Source organism: Podarcis melisellensis (genome assembly GCF_964234715.1).
Source record: "Podarcis melisellensis genome assembly, chromosome: 15".
Lineage (NCBI taxonomy): Eukaryota > Metazoa > Chordata > Lepidosauria > Squamata > Lacertidae > Podarcis > Podarcis melisellensis.
Genome location: NC_138532.1, coordinates 23,733,618 through 23,751,733, shown reverse-complemented (window position 1 = coordinate 23,751,733; position 18,116 = coordinate 23,733,618). Strand labels below are relative to the sequence as shown.

Sequence of the window (18,116 nt, the reverse complement as noted above, 5' to 3'; positions counted from 1 at the left end):
GGTAGGCGGGATGCAGGAAGAGCACAGGTACAACAGATCCTGCCTCCTCATTGCACCTTTAACTCACCAAATGATAACCAGGGTGCAGCATCCTTAAGAAGACAGAGAAGGCAGCACATCTTTACCTTGCAACACCAATGACCAATCCAGCAGGGAGGGTAGTTATATGCTTTAACTCAGTTCAAAGGGAGAAAACATCATATTTCCTGTCTGTGATGGGGAAACCTGCGACCCTCCAGATATTGGCAGGCTGCAACTCCCATCATGCTGGTCATGCTGGCTGGAGCTGATGAGAGATGAGGTCCCAACAATGCCTAGAGGGTAATTGGTCCCCCATCCCTAAAAAAAACCCAAATTAAATGTGCCTCAGTAAGTCTGAATTAGGATCTTAATCCTGTCTCCCCAGAGCAGCAGAAGCCTTTCCTCCACCTTCAAGGACAGCACCATGCAGAGACACAGGGATATTCCTTCGTCCTTGCAAATCTGCTTGCTCTGCAAAACTTAACAGGGTGGTTCTGAACAGAGGAGCTATGCATGCAGGTTCAGTGCCCTTTGACAGGGATATCTATTGCCTTCCTGTACAGTCGGTAAGTCAAAGATCCCCAGCCATGGGAAAACTCTATGGGGTCAATGTGGACATTACTCCAGAGAGAGGGGGAAAGTAAAACTCACCTACCCCCGACCCTCCGTGTGCCTTACTCTGTTCACAAAACACACAGTCCAACCATGGGGGCAGCGGCGGGAGGTGGGATCTTGGAAGAACAAGTCTGACCCTCTGAAAGAGTTTGACACGTTGCTCACTGAAATAAGGAGGCAGCCGTTTTGGGTCAGTGCTCAGTTGTGGGGAAAACAGCCCTTGAACTAGGACCTAGCCTGTAAAGGGTGGGGGTGCCTTTCCAACCTGTCCTTCAAACCACCAGGAATGATTCTTGCTGACAAGGATATGTTAGAAAAACCAGTGAACCACAGTTTCTTGTGAAGTCTATACTGGTGGAAAAACAATCCTCCCTCCTCCTCTTCTTGCAGAACAAAGTAAACCCTACAGGAGCTTAAACTTCTGGGGCCCCGACTTATATAATTGCCACTTAAAAAGAAAAGAAAGCTTTTAAAATATAGAACTGCCATTTGACTTCAACTAATTCCAGATCATTCTAATTTGTTGTTTAAAAAGTTCCCAGCATCTTAAAATTGGATGTTTTGCATGTCATTTCCCAAAAGCATATGGTCTAAACTCTGTATTTCTCCAGAGTTATCAGGGTTTGTTTTGCTTTAGGTCACCAACACTGGGCTTGATTCTGCTACCAAAGGGTGTTCGAGGGTTTCACTTGATTAAAAAGAGTCGTCAGCAGCCTACCAACCTGCCCACCCTGAAACATCACCCCAAGACTATTCTTGGTCCCTATAACTTATCCTAGAGACAGTCATGCATTTGAGAAACAGCTGCATCTGCCAAAAAGATCCATTTGTCTGCTTAGGCAGTAGCAATTTCCTCATTTAGTAGTAAGGGGCTGATTTTCTTTCTGCACTTCTCCTGGATGCAGCGGGACACAAAAGATGCAAATAATCCATGCAAAAGGATCTCGTGAACCGGGTTGAGGACTTCCAAGCATCCAAGCTCTGTACCATCAATTCATTTGTTTTCGGGAAGAGGGAAATGGGGGAATGGTTTTTCTTTATGTGAAACTTGCTTTGGGACCCACCCGCCACTCTGGTAAGGATATATGTGTATAGCCCTTTCAGTGAAGCAGCAGTTTCCTACGATATATATAGATGGAAATGCAAATGCACAATGATCAGAGGGGTCTCCGACACCAAAAGGGGACACTGTCAAACTAAAACGAGGGGGGGTATACATTCACCTAACTCCTCCCATTTAAGAGAATGAGCGTCAAGGACTGAGCTAAACCTGGGAGTGTTCAAGAAGCAATCCCTGGCTACCTGTATTGCAAAACTCGCTCCAGGACACAATGAGGTTGTTACGCCCTCCTGGGGGGCACGTATTTTCCACTGGAGTTGCAGAAAGGGGTACGGGAAGCATGCACCAAGCCAGGTCAGCATTAAAAGGATAACCCTGTAAAAAGGAGGCTGTGAAGCAAACAGTTGGTTGATGGGCTACCCAGAGCCGTTCCAACAGAGCTTGCCAGGAAAAAAAGTGATAGCAGCAGTTAAGAGGGTTCATCCTGCCAGCCTCAGCGACTATCCTGAGAGCCAGAGTAGACAGTATCTCCTATAAGCAGCTTCTCGCTTTCAGTAAAATGTGGAGGAGAGGGTGAGTGGGTGGGATCTCACGCCTTCTGATTCTTCCCTTTGGGTGAAATACCCCCCGACACACACACCCTAGACGGAGAGAGAGGGAGACAGACAGACGGACAGACAAACAGATACTAAGAGAGGTGTGGGGGAGGGCCCCAGGATGGCACGGGGTGCACTTTCCCACAATGCCTCAGTGCCGGGAGAGCACAACCCGGCCGTATCCTGCCCCTATCCCAGATGACGCTCCATTTCATCCAGTGCTGGAGGTCGGATCAACACACCACTCTCTTCTCAGTACGTAGGCTTCATTTTTCTCTCGCTCTCTCTTTTAAAATCTGTATATAATATATATATATATATATTTATATTCTGTATATATATATATTTATATATTCTATGTACATGTATTGCACACAGTCCTCTGGCCGCACTTGGGTTCCTGTCTGCTAGTGGAACCGTTTCCGTTTGTCGTCTGGCTCCGGCCGATATTCACGGGACCCAATTCCATTCTGGAGGTTTACTAGCGAGTCCTTCATCTGCAAGACCAAAAAATGGGAAGGGAAGCTTTCAAATACTGCTGTGCTGTTTTTGCAATCCATATTTTAACAGATTTGCTTTTGACATTGTTTTAATTCAATTCTAGTTCAGTTACTTTCTAACTATCATCTTTTGCGTGATTTTTTAGCATTCCGTTTTAATTTTCATAAGCTGCCTCGGGTCACAGTTCTGGGAAAAAGTGGGGTAGAAATAAATAAATAAATAAATAAAAACCAAACAAACAAACACACTTGCATATATAGACTTCCCTGTTCATTTTAACGGAGGAAACTCCACACAAGCAAAGGGAGATGCAACTGAAATTGAATAGCTCCTGCAGCTGATGTTGCTCTGTAGGCAGAGGTTCCCTGAAGTACCCACTTTTCTGAGGGCTTTCCTTTCCTGATAGCAAGACCCCATTTCCTTACAGCTTGCCAAGTGAGGGTACTACGCAGTTTTGTTGTCTTAAAAACAATAGCTATCTCCCTCACACACACATGGGTCCAGTCATCTCACATGTGTCAAGCATGATGGCCAAACATCTGCTTGCTGATTGCTCTGAGGTGAATGATGCCTTTAGGCGTCTCACTTATATGGCTCTCCAAGTCACCACACACTGGGATATGCTCTACACACAGAGAAAGCAAATTGGTGGATCAGAGCCACTGGCTGTGTGCATTTAGTGCGGGAGCGGAGTAACACTTCACCATTAAGTTACAGCACACAGAAAGACATATGAGTGCCCAGGGGGTGGTGTTGGGGAGTCTGCAACCACACAAATGTATTCTAATTTGCTAGAAAAAGGATAAGAAATTAGCAACCCCCAAGGCAAAAGCTAGAAGCCCCATGATAGGTTTAAAAAAAGTGTGCAAGGCTCTCTTGGGGAGGGTGAAAGGAAATCTGTGCTTCAAGGTCAGCAGCCAAATTAACTAAAGTTCAAAAATAATGATTTCCCATCTTCTTGACTCTGAAGCATTTTATTTTCTGTTCAAATCTCCCTTCCACGAGTAATTAGCTCTTCCACAGTGCTGTAGAAAACATGAACCACGTTCATCCCCCTGTGCCTCTGGCAAATGGTTTGTGATTTCAACTGGTGGCATGCAGGGAAAAAGGTCAGTCACATCCATACCAGGGTTCTAGGTGCAAGTTCTCACCTGATCTAGGAGAATCACGGACGATTTGATGATCTCCCGCCACTTCTGAAGCTCTGTGTCATGATACTTCTGCTGGGACTCTAATAACTGGGCCCATTCAGTCTGGGACTGGGGTAACCTGTCAGGGCAGAGAAGGAAAGATGAGCCCTGGGAGGCAGTGCAGAGTTGTTGTTTTTTACATTATTGGATTTCAATGGTGGTTTGTCCACAAGAGGGACAGAGTGAAATTTTGCTTGTAGGGTGTGTTACCTTTCCTGTAACCGTAGACCCTGCCATGCTGTGAGGGTTTGAGTAGTGTATTCCAACATCCAGAGTTTGTAGAACAGCATCATGTTGAGGATTACCAAAAGCACCAGACTGGAGAGGGAAAGAAGAAAAATGAAAGACATGCAAGCTGGACTGGGGCCCTTCCTCCAACTCACACACAAAGCCCCAACAACTAGGAGGACCCCTTTTCTGAAAAGCCTCAGACAGATACTCACTGTCCTTTTTATGTGATGAAATGAAGCCCTGTGCATTTGTGCATGCTGAACCCATTCTATGGATTCACCGTGGATATCTTATTCATAATCAGACATGCCCAAGTTTCAACATTGAGGGGACACCCTGAGCAGAAGAGTTTCAAAGTATTCACTTACTATAGAAACATCTGGTCCGCCTGACACCCCAGCATTTATTGTAAGCCACCTTGAGGCTTTGTGGGTAAAGCAGATTTGGGGGTAAGGTGGGGATAAGCCCACCTTGTAGGAGATGCTGAGCCCACAGTCCCCACCCTTCTGACGCAACATGCATACAGTGTTGGGAGCTCCGCAAGTCAAGAGTCCCTGGGCTGAACCTGACTTGCTCCCCTCCATCCTCCTTTCTGAAACAGATGGAGCAGGGGGAGCTCAGGAACCAGAATAGGAGGCCCCCTCCTCTCTTGCTGCCCTCTCCTTTCACCTTCTGGAGGTCACCTTTCAGCCCAGGTGGGAAAAGCTGCATGAGTTTTCTAAAGCAGGACAGAAATAATGCAGCACAGCTAGAGCCACCCTCACCTGAGAGCTGAATGGAAAAGAGGGGTTCTTTGTTAAGTTTTGGGGAGCGGCAACAAAATGACATGAAAAAGGGAAGAAAAAGAAGCACAGCCCAGGAGGATCTGAGCAGAGATCAGACAGACAGCGTTAACAAAAGCAAAAGTCCAGCAGGCTGGGAGGCGGAAGGAGACAGGTGAGAGGAAATCAAGGTGATGAAGAAGAAGTAGGAGGAGACGGTACCTGAAACAAATCCTAATGGGAGCAGGGAAGAGAAAAGATGGAGGAGGCGAAGGTTAGAAACACAACTAGAGTTGAGAGAGGAGAAAACCGCAAGGGGGTGGGTAGTTCTTCTAAAGGACACACAACAGACACATATTGGGGAGAGGGGTTGCAGAGCATGCGAAGAGGAGAGAAGAAGAAGACGCCCAACATTGGTGATGCAGCAGCGGGGCAAGGGGCAGGGAGGTGCACAGCACTCGTCATGCCATGTACCAGAGGGCACAGCTAACTCCAAATCCCGAGAAGCTTAGGATAGCAAAGGCAGGATGTAACCAGCACTCAGTGTCAAGAGGCAAAACCACAGAGTTCCTTGGGGAGTTGATGCAAAATGAGAAGAAAAACTAGGCATGTGGAGTGGGGAAGGGGGTCTTTGTGCAACAGTGGGCAAGGGTGAGACTAAGACATCTTTGAGGAGCAGTTTCCGGCTGCTATCCAGGAGCCTTAGGAGCCTTCCCCCTGCATGGTCACTGGTCTACCCTTCAACAACAAGGACATGGTTTCCATGTGTCGTAGTAGCTAGCATGTTGGAACAGGGACCTGGGAGAGACCAGCATTCGAATCTATACTAAAGTCATGAAGCTCATTGGGTTACCTTGGGCCAGACTCTTAGCCTAGCCTACCTCACAGGGCTGCTGTGTGGATAAAATGCAAGGGGGAACCATGTATGCCTTCACCATGAGCCCCTTGGGAGAAAAGGTGGGGTAGAAAGATAATAGGTAAATGAAAATAAATACTCTCTTCCCCAATTCCTGAGCACCATCAAAAACAAAAACAAACCGAACCAATAAACAACCACCGCTTGCACGTACAGAAACAAAGCCTTTATGTCAATCAAAACCTGGTATGCAAATTAAGGATAGATATCTGATTTATTTCATTTGCAGGACCTGCCCCCCCCCTTTCAAAAGGCTATGTATGTGGACTTAGATGGCAGAGCCTCTGATGGTTGTGGTTTCCACCAGCAGGTGGCACCACTGTTTGAGTCATCAGCTTGTAGAGACAAACTGCAACTGAACCAAACAAAGTACAGTGGTGCCTCGCAAGACGAAATTAATTCGTTCCGCAAGTCTCTTCGTCTTGCGAGTTTTTCGTCTTGCGATGCACGGTTTTCCATAGGAATGCATTGAAAATCAATTAATGCGTTCCTATGGAAAAAGCCTTCCCCCGACCTCTTCTGGCGGGCGGCATTTTAAAATCGCCCGGGACAGCGGAGGACTTCTCCGCTGTCCGGGGCGATTTAAAAGCCCCTGGGAAGGCAGGCAGGGGGGACAAAGGCTTTCCCGCCCGGCCGCCCGGCTTCGGGACATCGTTCCGATGCCGGGCGGCTGGGGGAGGCTTTCCTGCCCCACCGCCCGGCATCGGGACGATGCCCCGATGCCGGGCGGCTGGGGGAGGCGTTCCTGCCCCACCGCCCGGCATCGGGACGATGCCCCGATGCCGGGCGGCTGGGGGAGGCGTTCCTGCCCCACCGCCCGGCATCGGGACGATGCCCCGATGCCGGGCGGCTGGGGGAGGCTTTCCTGCCCCACCGCCCGGCATCGGGACGATGCCCCGAAGCCGGGCGGGGGGGGAGGCTTTCCCGCCCGGCCGCCCGGCTTCGGGACATCGTTCCGATGCCGGGCGGCTGGGGGAGGCTTTCCTGCCCCACCGCCCGGCATCGGGACGATGCCCCGAAGCCGGGCGGCTGGGGGAGGCGTTCCTGCCCCACCGCCCGGCATCGGGACGATGCCCCGATGCCGGGCGGCTGGGGGAGGCGTTCCTGCCCCACCGCCCGGCATCGGGACGATGCCCCGAAGCCGGGCGGGGGGGGAGGCTTTCCCGCCCGGCCGCCCGGCTTCGGGACATCGTTCCGATGCCGGGCGGCTGGGGGAGGCTTTCCTGCCCCACCGCCCGGCATCGGGACGATGCCCCGAAGCCGGGCGGCTGGGGGAGGCGTTCCTGCCCCACCGCCCGGCATCGGGACGATGCCCCGATGCCGGGCGGCTGGGGGAGGCGTTCCTGCCCCACCGCCCGGCATCGGGACGATTCCCCGATGCCGGGCGGCTGGGGGAGGCGTTCCTGCCCCACCGCCCGGCATCGGGACGATGCCCCGAAGCCGGGCGGGGGGGGAGGCTTTCCCGCCCGGCCGCCCGGCTTCGGGACATCGTTCCGATGCCGGGCGGCTGGGGGAGGCTTTCCTGCCCCACCGCCCGGCATCGGGACGATGCCCCGAAGCCGGGCGGCTGGGGGAGGCGTTCCTGCCCCACCGCCCGGCATCGGGACGATGCCCCGATGCCGGGCGGCTGGGGGAGGCGTTCCTGCCCCACCGCCCGGCATCGGGACGATGCCCCGAAGCCGGGCGGGGGGGGAGGCTTTCCCGCCCGGCCGCCCGGCTTCGGGACATCGTTCCGATGCCGGGCGGCTGGGGGAGGCGTTCCTGCCCCACCGCCCGGCATCGGGACGATGCCCCGAAGCCGGGCGGGGGGGGAGGCTTTCCCGCCCGGCCGCCCGGCTTCGGGACATCGTTCCGATGCCGGGCGGCTGGGGGAGGCGTTCCTGCCCCACCGCCCAGGCTTCGGGACAATGCCCCGAAGCCGGGCGGGGGGGGAGGCTTTCCCGCCCGGCCGCCCGGCTTCGGGACATCGTTCCGATGCCGGGCGGCTGGGGGAGGCTTTCCTGCCCCACCGCCCGGCATCGGGACGATGCCCCGAAGCCGGGCGGCTGGGGGAGGCGTTCCTGCCCCGCCGCCCGGCATCGGGATGATGCCCCGAAGCCGGGCGGGGGGGGGAGGCTTTCCCGCCCGGCCGCCCGGCTTCGGGACATCGTTCCGATGCCGGGCGGCTGGGGGAGGCGTTCCTGCCCCACCGCCCGGCATCGGGACGATGCCCCGAAGCCGGGCGGCTGGGGGAGGCGTTCCTGCCCCACCGCCCGGCATCGGGATGATGCCCCGAAGCCGGGCGGGGGGGAGGCTTCAAAAGCCGTCCGGGGGCTTTTAAATCGCCCCGGACAGTCCCGGGGCGATTTAAAAGCCCCCGGTTAGGCAGGCAGGGGGGGCAAAAGTCTTTGCCCCCCCTGCCTGCCTTCAAAAGCCGTCCGGGATAGCGGGAAGCGCTTCCCTGCTATCCCGGACCGCTTTTAAAATGCTGGCGGTGGGGAGCAAAGCCTTTCGCCCCCGCCGGCCTTCCTGGACCTCTTCTGAAGTCCGGAGGGGGGGGAAGGCTTTGCTCCCCACCGCCAGCATTTAAAAAAAGGTCCCCGAGATTTCCCTATGGGCTTTCGTCTTGCGATGCAAGCCCATAGGGAAAATCGTCTAGCGAAGCGTCGCAAAAACCGAAAAACCCTTTCGTCTTGCGGGTTTTTCGTCTTGCGAGGCATTCGTCTAGCGGGGCACCACTGTACCTAAGGCTGTAAAGCATGCCAGACAAATTAGTCTTATAGCTAGACTTTTAGCTAGCCATTGGTTTGAGAGCTATCTAACAGAGCAGGAGAAAACAAGCTTGCTCCATCTCCCATGTGACAACTCTTGAGATATTTGAAGGTGGCTATCATATCTCCTTTCAGTCTCCTTTTCCAGGCAAAACATAACCAGCTCCCTCAACTGTTCCTCATAAGGCATGGTTTCCAGACCCTTGACCATCTTTGTTGCCACCTTCTACACTCGTTCCAGTTTGTCAACATCCTTCTTAAATTGTGGCAACAAGAACTGGACACTGTATTCCAGGTGTGGTCTGACCAAGGCAGAATAAGAGTGGTACTATTACTCCTTGGGAGCTGTCATTTTTTAAGGGTACTGAGGTGGTCCCTATTCCCCTCCCAGAGGTACAATTCCCAATTATCTCTTTAAAGAGGGGTTGATAGACCACTCTGGGAACTGTAGCTCCAGGAGGGGAGTAGGGGTAGGGGTCTTTGAGCTACAGTTCCCAGGATTGTTTGGAGGAAGCCACAAAAATTTAAGAGCGCCTGGACTATAATTGTCTATCAAAAACTTCACTCTTGTGGTTATCACCACAACAGCTACTCACTTTGGGTTTTAGTAAAGCAAACAGTCTAATTTGTTGCTGCCTAAATGATATCGAGCATCACAACAACTTGGACACAATGGTATGACTAGTTTCCACCTTCCCATTTCAACTCTCTGGCACCCTATCTGCATAACCTAGCAATTCTAAAATATAGACGCGCTTTTATGCTCACAAGATTGAATATCTTGCCCTTGGTTGTACTTGAGGGACAATTCCAACAGATTCCACACAAAAAACGCTTATGTCCCTGTGGAGATGGCAGTCTCGAATTGGTGGCGCATGCCCTTCTGGCTTGCACTCTTTGTAAAGACTTGAGGAATGAGGTTATCACCCCTCTTTTATTGTCCATTCTGGGTCACCCAACCACTGCCACAGTGTCCTTTCTCTTGGAAGATCAAGATGAGCAGGTGACAGCAAAGGTTGCAAGGTTTTTAGCTGGGGCAATCAGAATAAGATCCAGCATTTGACTATTGATTCAAAACCCCAAAATGTATTTTATATAACTGACCTTTTATTTCTATTCTTTGTGTATTGTATTGTTGTTTTATTGCTATGGCCAATGGCTGATGCAAATAAAGATTCATTCTAATGTGGTAGGACACTGCTTTAAATGTATAGTGCAGATGAGTTCCTAGATTCACACATTTGTGTGTGTTCGTTCAGAGTCTTATTCAGCAAATGGTCAAGTCATTCTAAAACTCGGTAGAGTTCAATTTATCTGGCGTTATTTTATTTTATTAAAAAACACAGTTCTGCTTTTAAAAAATGAATGAAAACATTCTTCCAGACCAACCAACAGGCACAGCATTTTAAAATGCTGGATGGGTGAATTTGAAGCTTGGGAGATGATAGATGCTGGGGTTTCCCTTGCTTTTAATTCAGCTGGTACAACTGCCTCCAAAGTTGGACCAGTCCATGGCTAAAAGGTCCCCAAACTTAACCAAAAACAGGAAACACCACAAACAGAGAAAACATATCATCATCACAACAACTTTAAATGATTATGTGTTGCAGAGTGTACTCCTCTGCTTCCTGCGCAAAAAAGAGGCCACCCCATTTTTCTCTGGAGAGGAGGAAGAAGGCACACAATCACATCGCAAACCGTAAGCAAGCTCCGAAGAAGTCTGAACCCTCTCAACCCTTGAATTCCTCTCTTTCCCAAACATGCTGGGTCTTTTCCCAATTGACTCTTGACAAAGAAGCAGTTCATTCTGCAATCCTCTCCACAGTTGCTTCTTGGCTTTGTCTCCTTCCCCATCTGCCCTGCCCTAGCTCTTCCCCTGCCCACATAAACAACCACTCCCTCTTCAACATCTATTAATGCCAAAACATCTCCTAGGATCCCCAGGAGTGCGAACCTGATTCAGGGTGAGGGGAATGGACTTGGGATACCTCAAAATCTGGGTGGGAGGGATCAATTTACCAAAAAATAAAAAATAAAATTCTTAACACCATTATAATCCTACTAGACTGCAGACTAAAATGTAGGGAGGGAGGGGGAGAGAGAGGGAGAGATAGAGAGCAGTAACAGAACAAGGAAACTGACAAAGCAGGTCGAAGAATCACTTACACACAACTGATAATGAGCAGCAATTTGGAGACGCTCTGCAGGTGGAAGCCGCTGGGACTTTCCTCAGGGATATGCCGTGTTTGAGTGGAACCTGGAAAGCAGCGTTCGTTTTACACTGAAGAGGTAAAGTCCCTTCCCTTAAACACACCCAAAAGCATATGTCCCATATATTCGATCTGCAGAACTGGCATCATTACAGACACCACATAATACTCCTTCTGCATTTGTAATAAATCAATATTTTGAAGTGGCAGCAACTACGCTTCAGAACCCCCTGCCTATTGATGCCTAGCTGGCTGCTTTCCTGTACTCTTTTCGGGGCCTGCTGAACACATTTTTTGCTTAAGGCAATCCCTATCTAGAAATGTAGAAGACTGAGACTTGTTTAAATCTGTTTTTAGCTTCTCACTGATTATAATTTTTTAAAAAGGTTTAAATAGTCATTTTAAGTGTGGTTTTGTTTTGTCTGATAATTTCATAGTTTTATTTCATGGTCCCCCCCCCTTACAATCAAGTGGTCTATACATTCCATAAAATAAACACATATTGGGGAAGAGAATCCTCCTTTGGTCACCCACGCTATCGTTTAATATCAACAACGCTGTACGACAGTGTTTCCCAAACCTACAATAACCACATGCCCCATTTTAGAGTCTTATTGGGGTACCCCTTCTCAGGCAAAGATAATTTCGGGATAGTTGTAATAATACTGTTTCATCTACGATTCAATCAAGTGAAAAAGTCTGCCATTTACCTTTTGAAACCCTTTCGCATACCCTGCACCACAATTTGGGAAGCGCTACTTTAGGAAAAACATTTCGCCTTAGGGACCCCTATTCCACACCCTCAACAAAACTACCTCAGAGGGACCTGGGCCTCTGCCCATCCCATAAGCCTAAACATGTCCCCCATGGTGCTCCTTACCTGCCACACGCTTGATTCGACCTACAGCTTCCTCGTCTGTGGGGGTGGTTACAGGGCTCAGCACTTCCTCCAGGTGAGGCCCCCTCAGGTGAGTATGGGGCCGCTTCCTCCGGCGCACTGTGGATTGCTTGCTTGCCTTCACTTTGGGGGATTCTCGATGGAGCTCGGCTAGATATGTGCTCTCTGTTTTGGTCAGTTCACTCTCTGCCAGGGAAAGCCGGGGGGAGGGGGCAGGTATCGGTCATGGAGAGAAGGCACCGCTTTCACTTCAGCCACAACGGGGGTTATGGCCAGGGGCACAGGCATCATCACAACAGCGCCTGTTTTCAGCCTCCCCAACCCCACCCCATCGAGCCAGTAGCTTCAAGGGACAGAAATACATTTACATATAATGAACCCCAAGAACTGCCAGTTGCTGTTTTTCTGTACATATACACTGCCAGTTCATTTCAGGGCCCAATCTGAGGTGCCTCAGGTTAGTGTTTAAAGCTCTAAATAACACATTCCCCAAATATCTGAGACACCACCTCCTTCCGTAGAAACCCTCTCACTCCCTCAGAATTTTGGGGTGGTGACGGCTCAGGACAGGGCATTCTCTGTGGTAGCCCCAGAGTTGTGGAATTCCCTCCCAGCAGAGGTGTGCCCTAAACCCTCACTATATAGCTTTAGGGGAATGCTGAAAACACACCTCGTTGACACCTGAGATGTGTGTTTTCAGGGGCCCACTCTTACTTCATCGGTTGTAATCTGTTAAATTCGGTTGTAATCTGAATCATCATAACATGCTCTGGGACCTGCTGCTGAAGGGTGGGCAATACATTTAATAATACCAATACTATTATTAATACATGAGAGGTCCAGAGGGAGGCAATATCGGAACAGGCCTTTTCTGCATTGGTTCACCATTTAGGTGGCAGTTGAAAACATTCCGCTTTAACCAGGCCTTTGGCTGTTTGACATCTGGTGCCCTTTTAAATATGTTGTGGGAGAGGGGGGATTACTGATTTCCTTTGTTCTTATTTTTATTATGCATTTTGTGGTTTTTATATTGTAATTTTATGATGGGAATTCCCTGAGATCTGTGGTATACCAATTTTTAATAACAACAACAACAATAATATTTATACCCCGCCCATCTGGCTGGGTTTCCTCAGCTACTCTGGGCAGCTTTCAACTGAATATTAAAAACAATACAGCATCAGACATTAAAACTTCCCTAAACAGGGAAAACAGTTGTCTTTTAAAAGTAAAATAGTTGTTTATTGCCTTGACAGCTGCTGGGAGGGTGTTCCACAGGGCAGGCGCCACTACCGAGAAGGCCCTCTGCCTGGTTCCCTGTAACCTCACTTCTCACAGTGAGGGAACCACCAAAAGGCCCTCAGCACTGGACCTCAGTGTCCAGGATGGATGATGGGGTGGAGACGCTCCTTCAGGTATAATAATATAATAATATTAGGATAATAATGGAGACCTTTAGTATTAGCATGCATGGCTAAAATACTAAAAGGAAACCTTTTGACAATCCAAAATGTTTCAAAGGCTCAGTTTTATCGACTCCATTGGTTGAGTTTTATGGAGTTTCAGTCATATGCCACATCCCATCACAGCAAACAAATGGAAACATAACTAGATGCTTTAGCTCAGGCCCAGGAAATCTGTGGTCTGCAGTCCAAATGCTGTTGTTTTATGACTCCCATCATTTCTGATCATTGGACCAGGCTGGCTGAAGCTGATGGGGATTGGTCTGCAACAACATCTGGTGGGCCAAATTTCCCCAACCCTTGCTGTAGCGAGATCTCACCTAAATGGCGGAAATAATCATCTAGGCCACTCCAGAAGTTCTTCTCAATGAAAGATTTCACCAGCCCCCATGGCTGTTTCCTGTATCGTAGCTCTGTAGAAACCCTGAAAAAGAAAGAAAGAAAGAAGAGGTCACTTCCAAGAGCCGTAACTTTGGCCTCATGAGCATTTGTTACTACCAATTACCTGCTTTTGGATTTTCAACGTGAAACGTTTTCCAAACATGGTATTCCTCTGAAACTACATTTAATACTCTCCTTGCTCCAAATTCAAGGAATTTTCTTTCTGTCTGTCTGTCTTTCTTAAAAGGTCTTGTGCCATTTTCAGCAACGTATTAAATTGCTGTCTTTTGTTTTCAGCTGTTCTCAATTTTCTTAAGTGTAAATTGCCTTGAGACGATGGTTTAGAAGACAATTAATAAATCAATGATGGTGATGATATAATCATCATAATCCTAAATGTGTCCCTCTATCTGCTTTTGCCTCTGGTTTCGCCCTCCACTGGCATGCAGCTCTTGGAAAGTTCTCGAGACCACATAGTCCTCTGGCTGAAAAATGTCTCCCGCCCTCCTGGCTTAGAGTAAACTGAGTGTTACTAGCCTCTGAGACTTGTATTTCCAAGCTTAGAAATATGAGCAGCAGCAACCTATCTGGGCAGGTGTCATTCAACTCCGTTTATCACAGTCCTTGCTAATATCGCAAAGCTATAGCCCTGCCATACCCACCTGAGTCGGCATTTGTTTCTGGCAACGCGCGTCAATGTGTAACGATTAATTGTGTAGAAATAATCATGGTAGGGGACATCGTGAGTTAGCACCTCTGCATCTATCACGTAGCACTCGCTCTCTTGGCTTGCTTTGTACATTGTCTGGAGAAAGCAGAGAGAGAACAGACAGAGGCTGTGATCACACGGAATAGCTGTCTATACAGCATAAGACTCTTACTCTTAGGATTGTGGGCCCACGTCAGGTAAAATATTCCTGCACTGCAGAGTGTTTGGACTAGATGACCCCAACTCTATGGTTCTATGATCTGAGCTTTCACATGATGTAAGAGTCGCTTTTGGAAAACTAATGGGGTATAGCATGGGTTTGGTGCTCATTTCAGTGTTACTTGATTCTAGGGGGAAAAAATCGGTTTGCAACCCCTTTAACCTGGAAAATTATGGGAGTAAAGTGTCGGAGTTTGGGGCAATATATGTATTTCATAATTTATTTCATAAAATTATGCTATACTAGCACACAGTTCTTTCCTGACATTTTCATGGGAGAACAGAAGCAGGCATGTGTGGACAGGGCGAGAGAGTAGCAATGCTGTCCAATGACATTAGTTGCTGTGCAACACCACGTGTGATTGAAATTTAGCGAGATGTGCTGGTATATCGGTAAAAAAGCCATAGTTCCATAATGCAACAGGTACTGCGGCAGGAAAGGAACGTTAGAAAATGAGACAGGAGTGCTAACATTATCAGGGAAATTAATACAATATACACCATGTCTGAATGCACTCAGAGTCTATGTCCACATTTACAACAAACATTTAAAGCACTATGATATCACTTTAAACAGTCATGGTATCCTTCAAATAATTCTGGGAGCTGTAGCTTAGAGTTCCCTTCCATACAGAGTTCCCTGTAGCTTAGAGCTCCCTGTAGTTTAGAGTGATTGACTGATAAAACCACGCTGGGAATTGCAGCTCTGGGAATTGGGGTCTCCTAACAACTCTCAGAACCTTTAACAAACTACAGCTCCCAGAATTCTTTGGGGGAAGCCATGACTGTTTAAAGTGATGTCGTAGTGCTTTAAATGTATAATGTGAATGGGGCCTCTGCAGCCTTAACTGATCCATCCTTACTTCAAGCTGAACAGCCCAGTGCAGGCTTCGGGGCTTCTCACCTGAGTCTCAGTGACAGTGGCAGTTTTGGGGGCTAGAGGGTTGGTGAGGGTGATGGTATAAAGGATAACTCTGCTCTGATTGCCAGTTTCTTCCTTCTTCCAGGGATGAAAGACAATGTCTGGGAAAAGAGAGAGGAACAGATGAAAGAAAAGTGCTTCTTCACACAGCGCACAGTTAAACACTGGAACTCTCTGCCACAAGAGGCGCTCAAGGCCACCAACTTGGATGGCTTTGAAAGAGGATTAGATAAATTCATGGAGCAGGAGGAGGAGGTAACTGATGACTACCAGCCAGGATGGACAAACTCTTCCTTCACAGCTGGAACATAGCTGTCAACTTACAGATTTGAAAATAAGGGACCGGCAGCCTTGAAAATAAGGGATCAGCAGCCAAAATAAGGGATTTTCCGGGCACAGGTATGTTCAGTTTCTGAGCCCCTCCGAGCCAAAGGCAGAAAGCCCAGCCAGCAGCCAAACGAAGCCTCAAGCGGTGGTTCCCACAGCACAGCAACCCGGCCAAGGGGATGCAGCAAGGAAAACCACCGTCACCTCTCCGCTGGGAAGAACTGAGCAAAGGCGAGTTCCCAGGCAACACGGCCGATTTGATCGGCACAAGGCATGCAAGCTCCACCCCCCAGTTGTTCTTAGACTCCTTATTGGGTGAGCAACGCAGGCAAGCAACACAGTTGGAGCCTCCCTCCTCCCTGGCCGGCAGGGAGGGAGGGAGAGGAGCTGCTTCCTTTGAAACCCAGGAAATTTAAGGGACATTATCAATAAGGGACAGCAGAGGACACGGTACTGGGATAAGGGAGTTTCCCACCAAATAAGGGACGGTTGACAGCTATGAGCTGGAGGCAGCAGTGCTTCTGAATACCAGCTACTGAAAACCACAGGAGGGGAGAGGGCTTCTGTGCTCAAGTCTTGCTTGTGGGTTTCCCATCACAACATCTGGTTGGCCACTGTGAGAGCAGGACGTGCAACTAGATGGGCCAATGGACTGATCCCACAGGCTCTTCTTATGTTCAAAACAAAGGCCAGTGGGTGAGAATGCAAAGCACAACGCAGTTCCCAGGGGAAAATAAAAATGACTCCCATGACCAAAGTCAAGCCACAGCCCCACCTCCACCCCAGCTGGCAGACTCAGCAGGGTGGACACAGAAGGCTTATTGTTTGGTATGCGTGTGGTGCCTTTTATCCTAAATCCTGTTCTCCCTTCCATTGATCAAGTGGGCCATTAAAAGTTCCCATTTTTAAAACAGGAAACTGAGGGCAAAAAATAGTAATTTGCCCAAGGCCGCAGAGAGAGAAGGGGGTGGGATTTCATCCCAGGGCTTTCAGGCCCAAAGTTCACATTACTTGAGCCAAACCACGGCTAGATTCACACTGAGGCCCCTCTAATTTGTGAGGTGCTGCAATCTGATGAGACCGGCCAGATGGTCCTCAGGTGGGTTTCAGGCACCTGTAGTTTATCTAAGGGAATTTTCAAAGGGAATTTGGGGAGGTTTGCTGAAGCTCTATAGGAACTGTTTTCAGGGAGGTTTTCGATTAGACTTGCACATGTTCTCACAGGGGTTTGGCAGAACTTAGGAGGAGTTTTGATAAAGTCTGGTGGAGTTGCCCAGGGGAGCTGAACAACTCCAGAGAACCCCACTAATCACGAGCATCTCTGCTGAAGGTGTGGCAATGTCCCGTCCGACTCAGTATCCCAATCTGAGCTGCTTGGAGGAAAACGTGTGATATCAATGATCTAAATAAAATACAAATTAGGTGCTGGGCAGGGTGGGGTGGAAGAATTGGGGGGGGTGTCCTTTTCCCACCAGCAAGAACATTTTCTTCTTCTTGGTTTTCCATTGTCAGAAAAAATAAAAACCATGATACAGAACTCAGGCAATGGGACAAAAACCCTCATTGTTACTTTGGCTGAGGGTTAGGGTTACAAAATGAATTCAGGAAGATCACCCTCCCCGCCACATTTTCTGACCCAAATCATGGGAACTACAATGTTGTGAGAGGCATAGAGAATGGTTTGCTGGTGATCTTGAGCAACTGCTGTAGAACTACAAATCCTCAAAGACCTTTGGTTGTGCGGCATGTCATTCTGACATTTGAAACTGATTCAGATTTGTAGTATGGATGTGCAACATTTTATTTATTAAAATTTATATAGCCCTTGATTGTAAACAACAACAACCCAACAACCACAAAGCAGTTTACAGAAAGTTTAAAATGATGAAATCATCAGTAAAAACAGTTAGAAACAGTCAGATTAAAATGAAATAAAAAAATCAAATCAACAGAAAGCTAAAAACAGGTTGAGAGAAGTGTCAACATTTCACGTATCTGGATAGGCTTGACTAAAGAAAAATGATATTAGCTGGTGCCAAAGAGTACTATTGACTGATGTAAATAGGCAAGGAGTTCCCAAGCTTACCAGAAAACCGCCGCTGCTCCATAAAGTCCCTCAAGAACGGAGAGTCTGTGAAGAGCAGGTCATACAGCTTATCCACACTAAAATTGAAGACTTCGTTCATGTACTGCCGTCCATTCAGATCATCGTAAAAGGCCTGAACTTCCCCTGTATAAAGAAGCAGAGAGCTTAACGTTGCAGTCTTTCACCTGACACACCTGGACGCAATAGTCTGGGCTCAGGGGAACACTTACGATGCCTGCAAACATGACACTGATTTTGAG

At 48.7% G+C, this 18,116-nt stretch overlaps 1 protein-coding gene across 7 annotated transcripts in view; it reads right to left on the bottom strand.

Annotated features, from left to right (window-relative positions):
- Positions 1-1,258: 1,258 nt before the first annotated feature.
- Positions 1,259-18,116, bottom strand: part of GRAMD1B (GRAM domain containing 1B) — a 210,503-nt gene continuing 193,645 nt past the window's right edge. For all 7 annotated transcript variants that reach the window (XM_081889789.1, XM_081889788.1, XM_081889787.1 and 4 more), the window contains 9 exons: positions 17,857-18,000; positions 15,426-15,544; positions 14,256-14,398; positions 13,533-13,636; positions 11,732-11,935; positions 10,808-10,898; positions 4,194-4,301; positions 3,945-4,062; positions 1,259-2,789 (listed from right to left, as the gene is read on the bottom strand). In XM_081889789.1, coding sequence (XP_081745915.1) covers positions 2,700-2,789; positions 3,945-4,062; positions 4,194-4,301; positions 10,808-10,898; positions 11,732-11,935; positions 13,533-13,636; positions 14,256-14,398; positions 15,426-15,544; positions 17,857-18,000 — 1,121 coding nt within the window. In that variant the 3' untranslated portion in view covers positions 1,259-2,699. The remainder of the gene's footprint in view (positions 2,790-3,944; positions 4,063-4,193; positions 4,302-10,807; positions 10,899-11,731; positions 11,936-13,532; positions 13,637-14,255; positions 14,399-15,425; positions 15,545-17,856; positions 18,001-18,116) is intronic.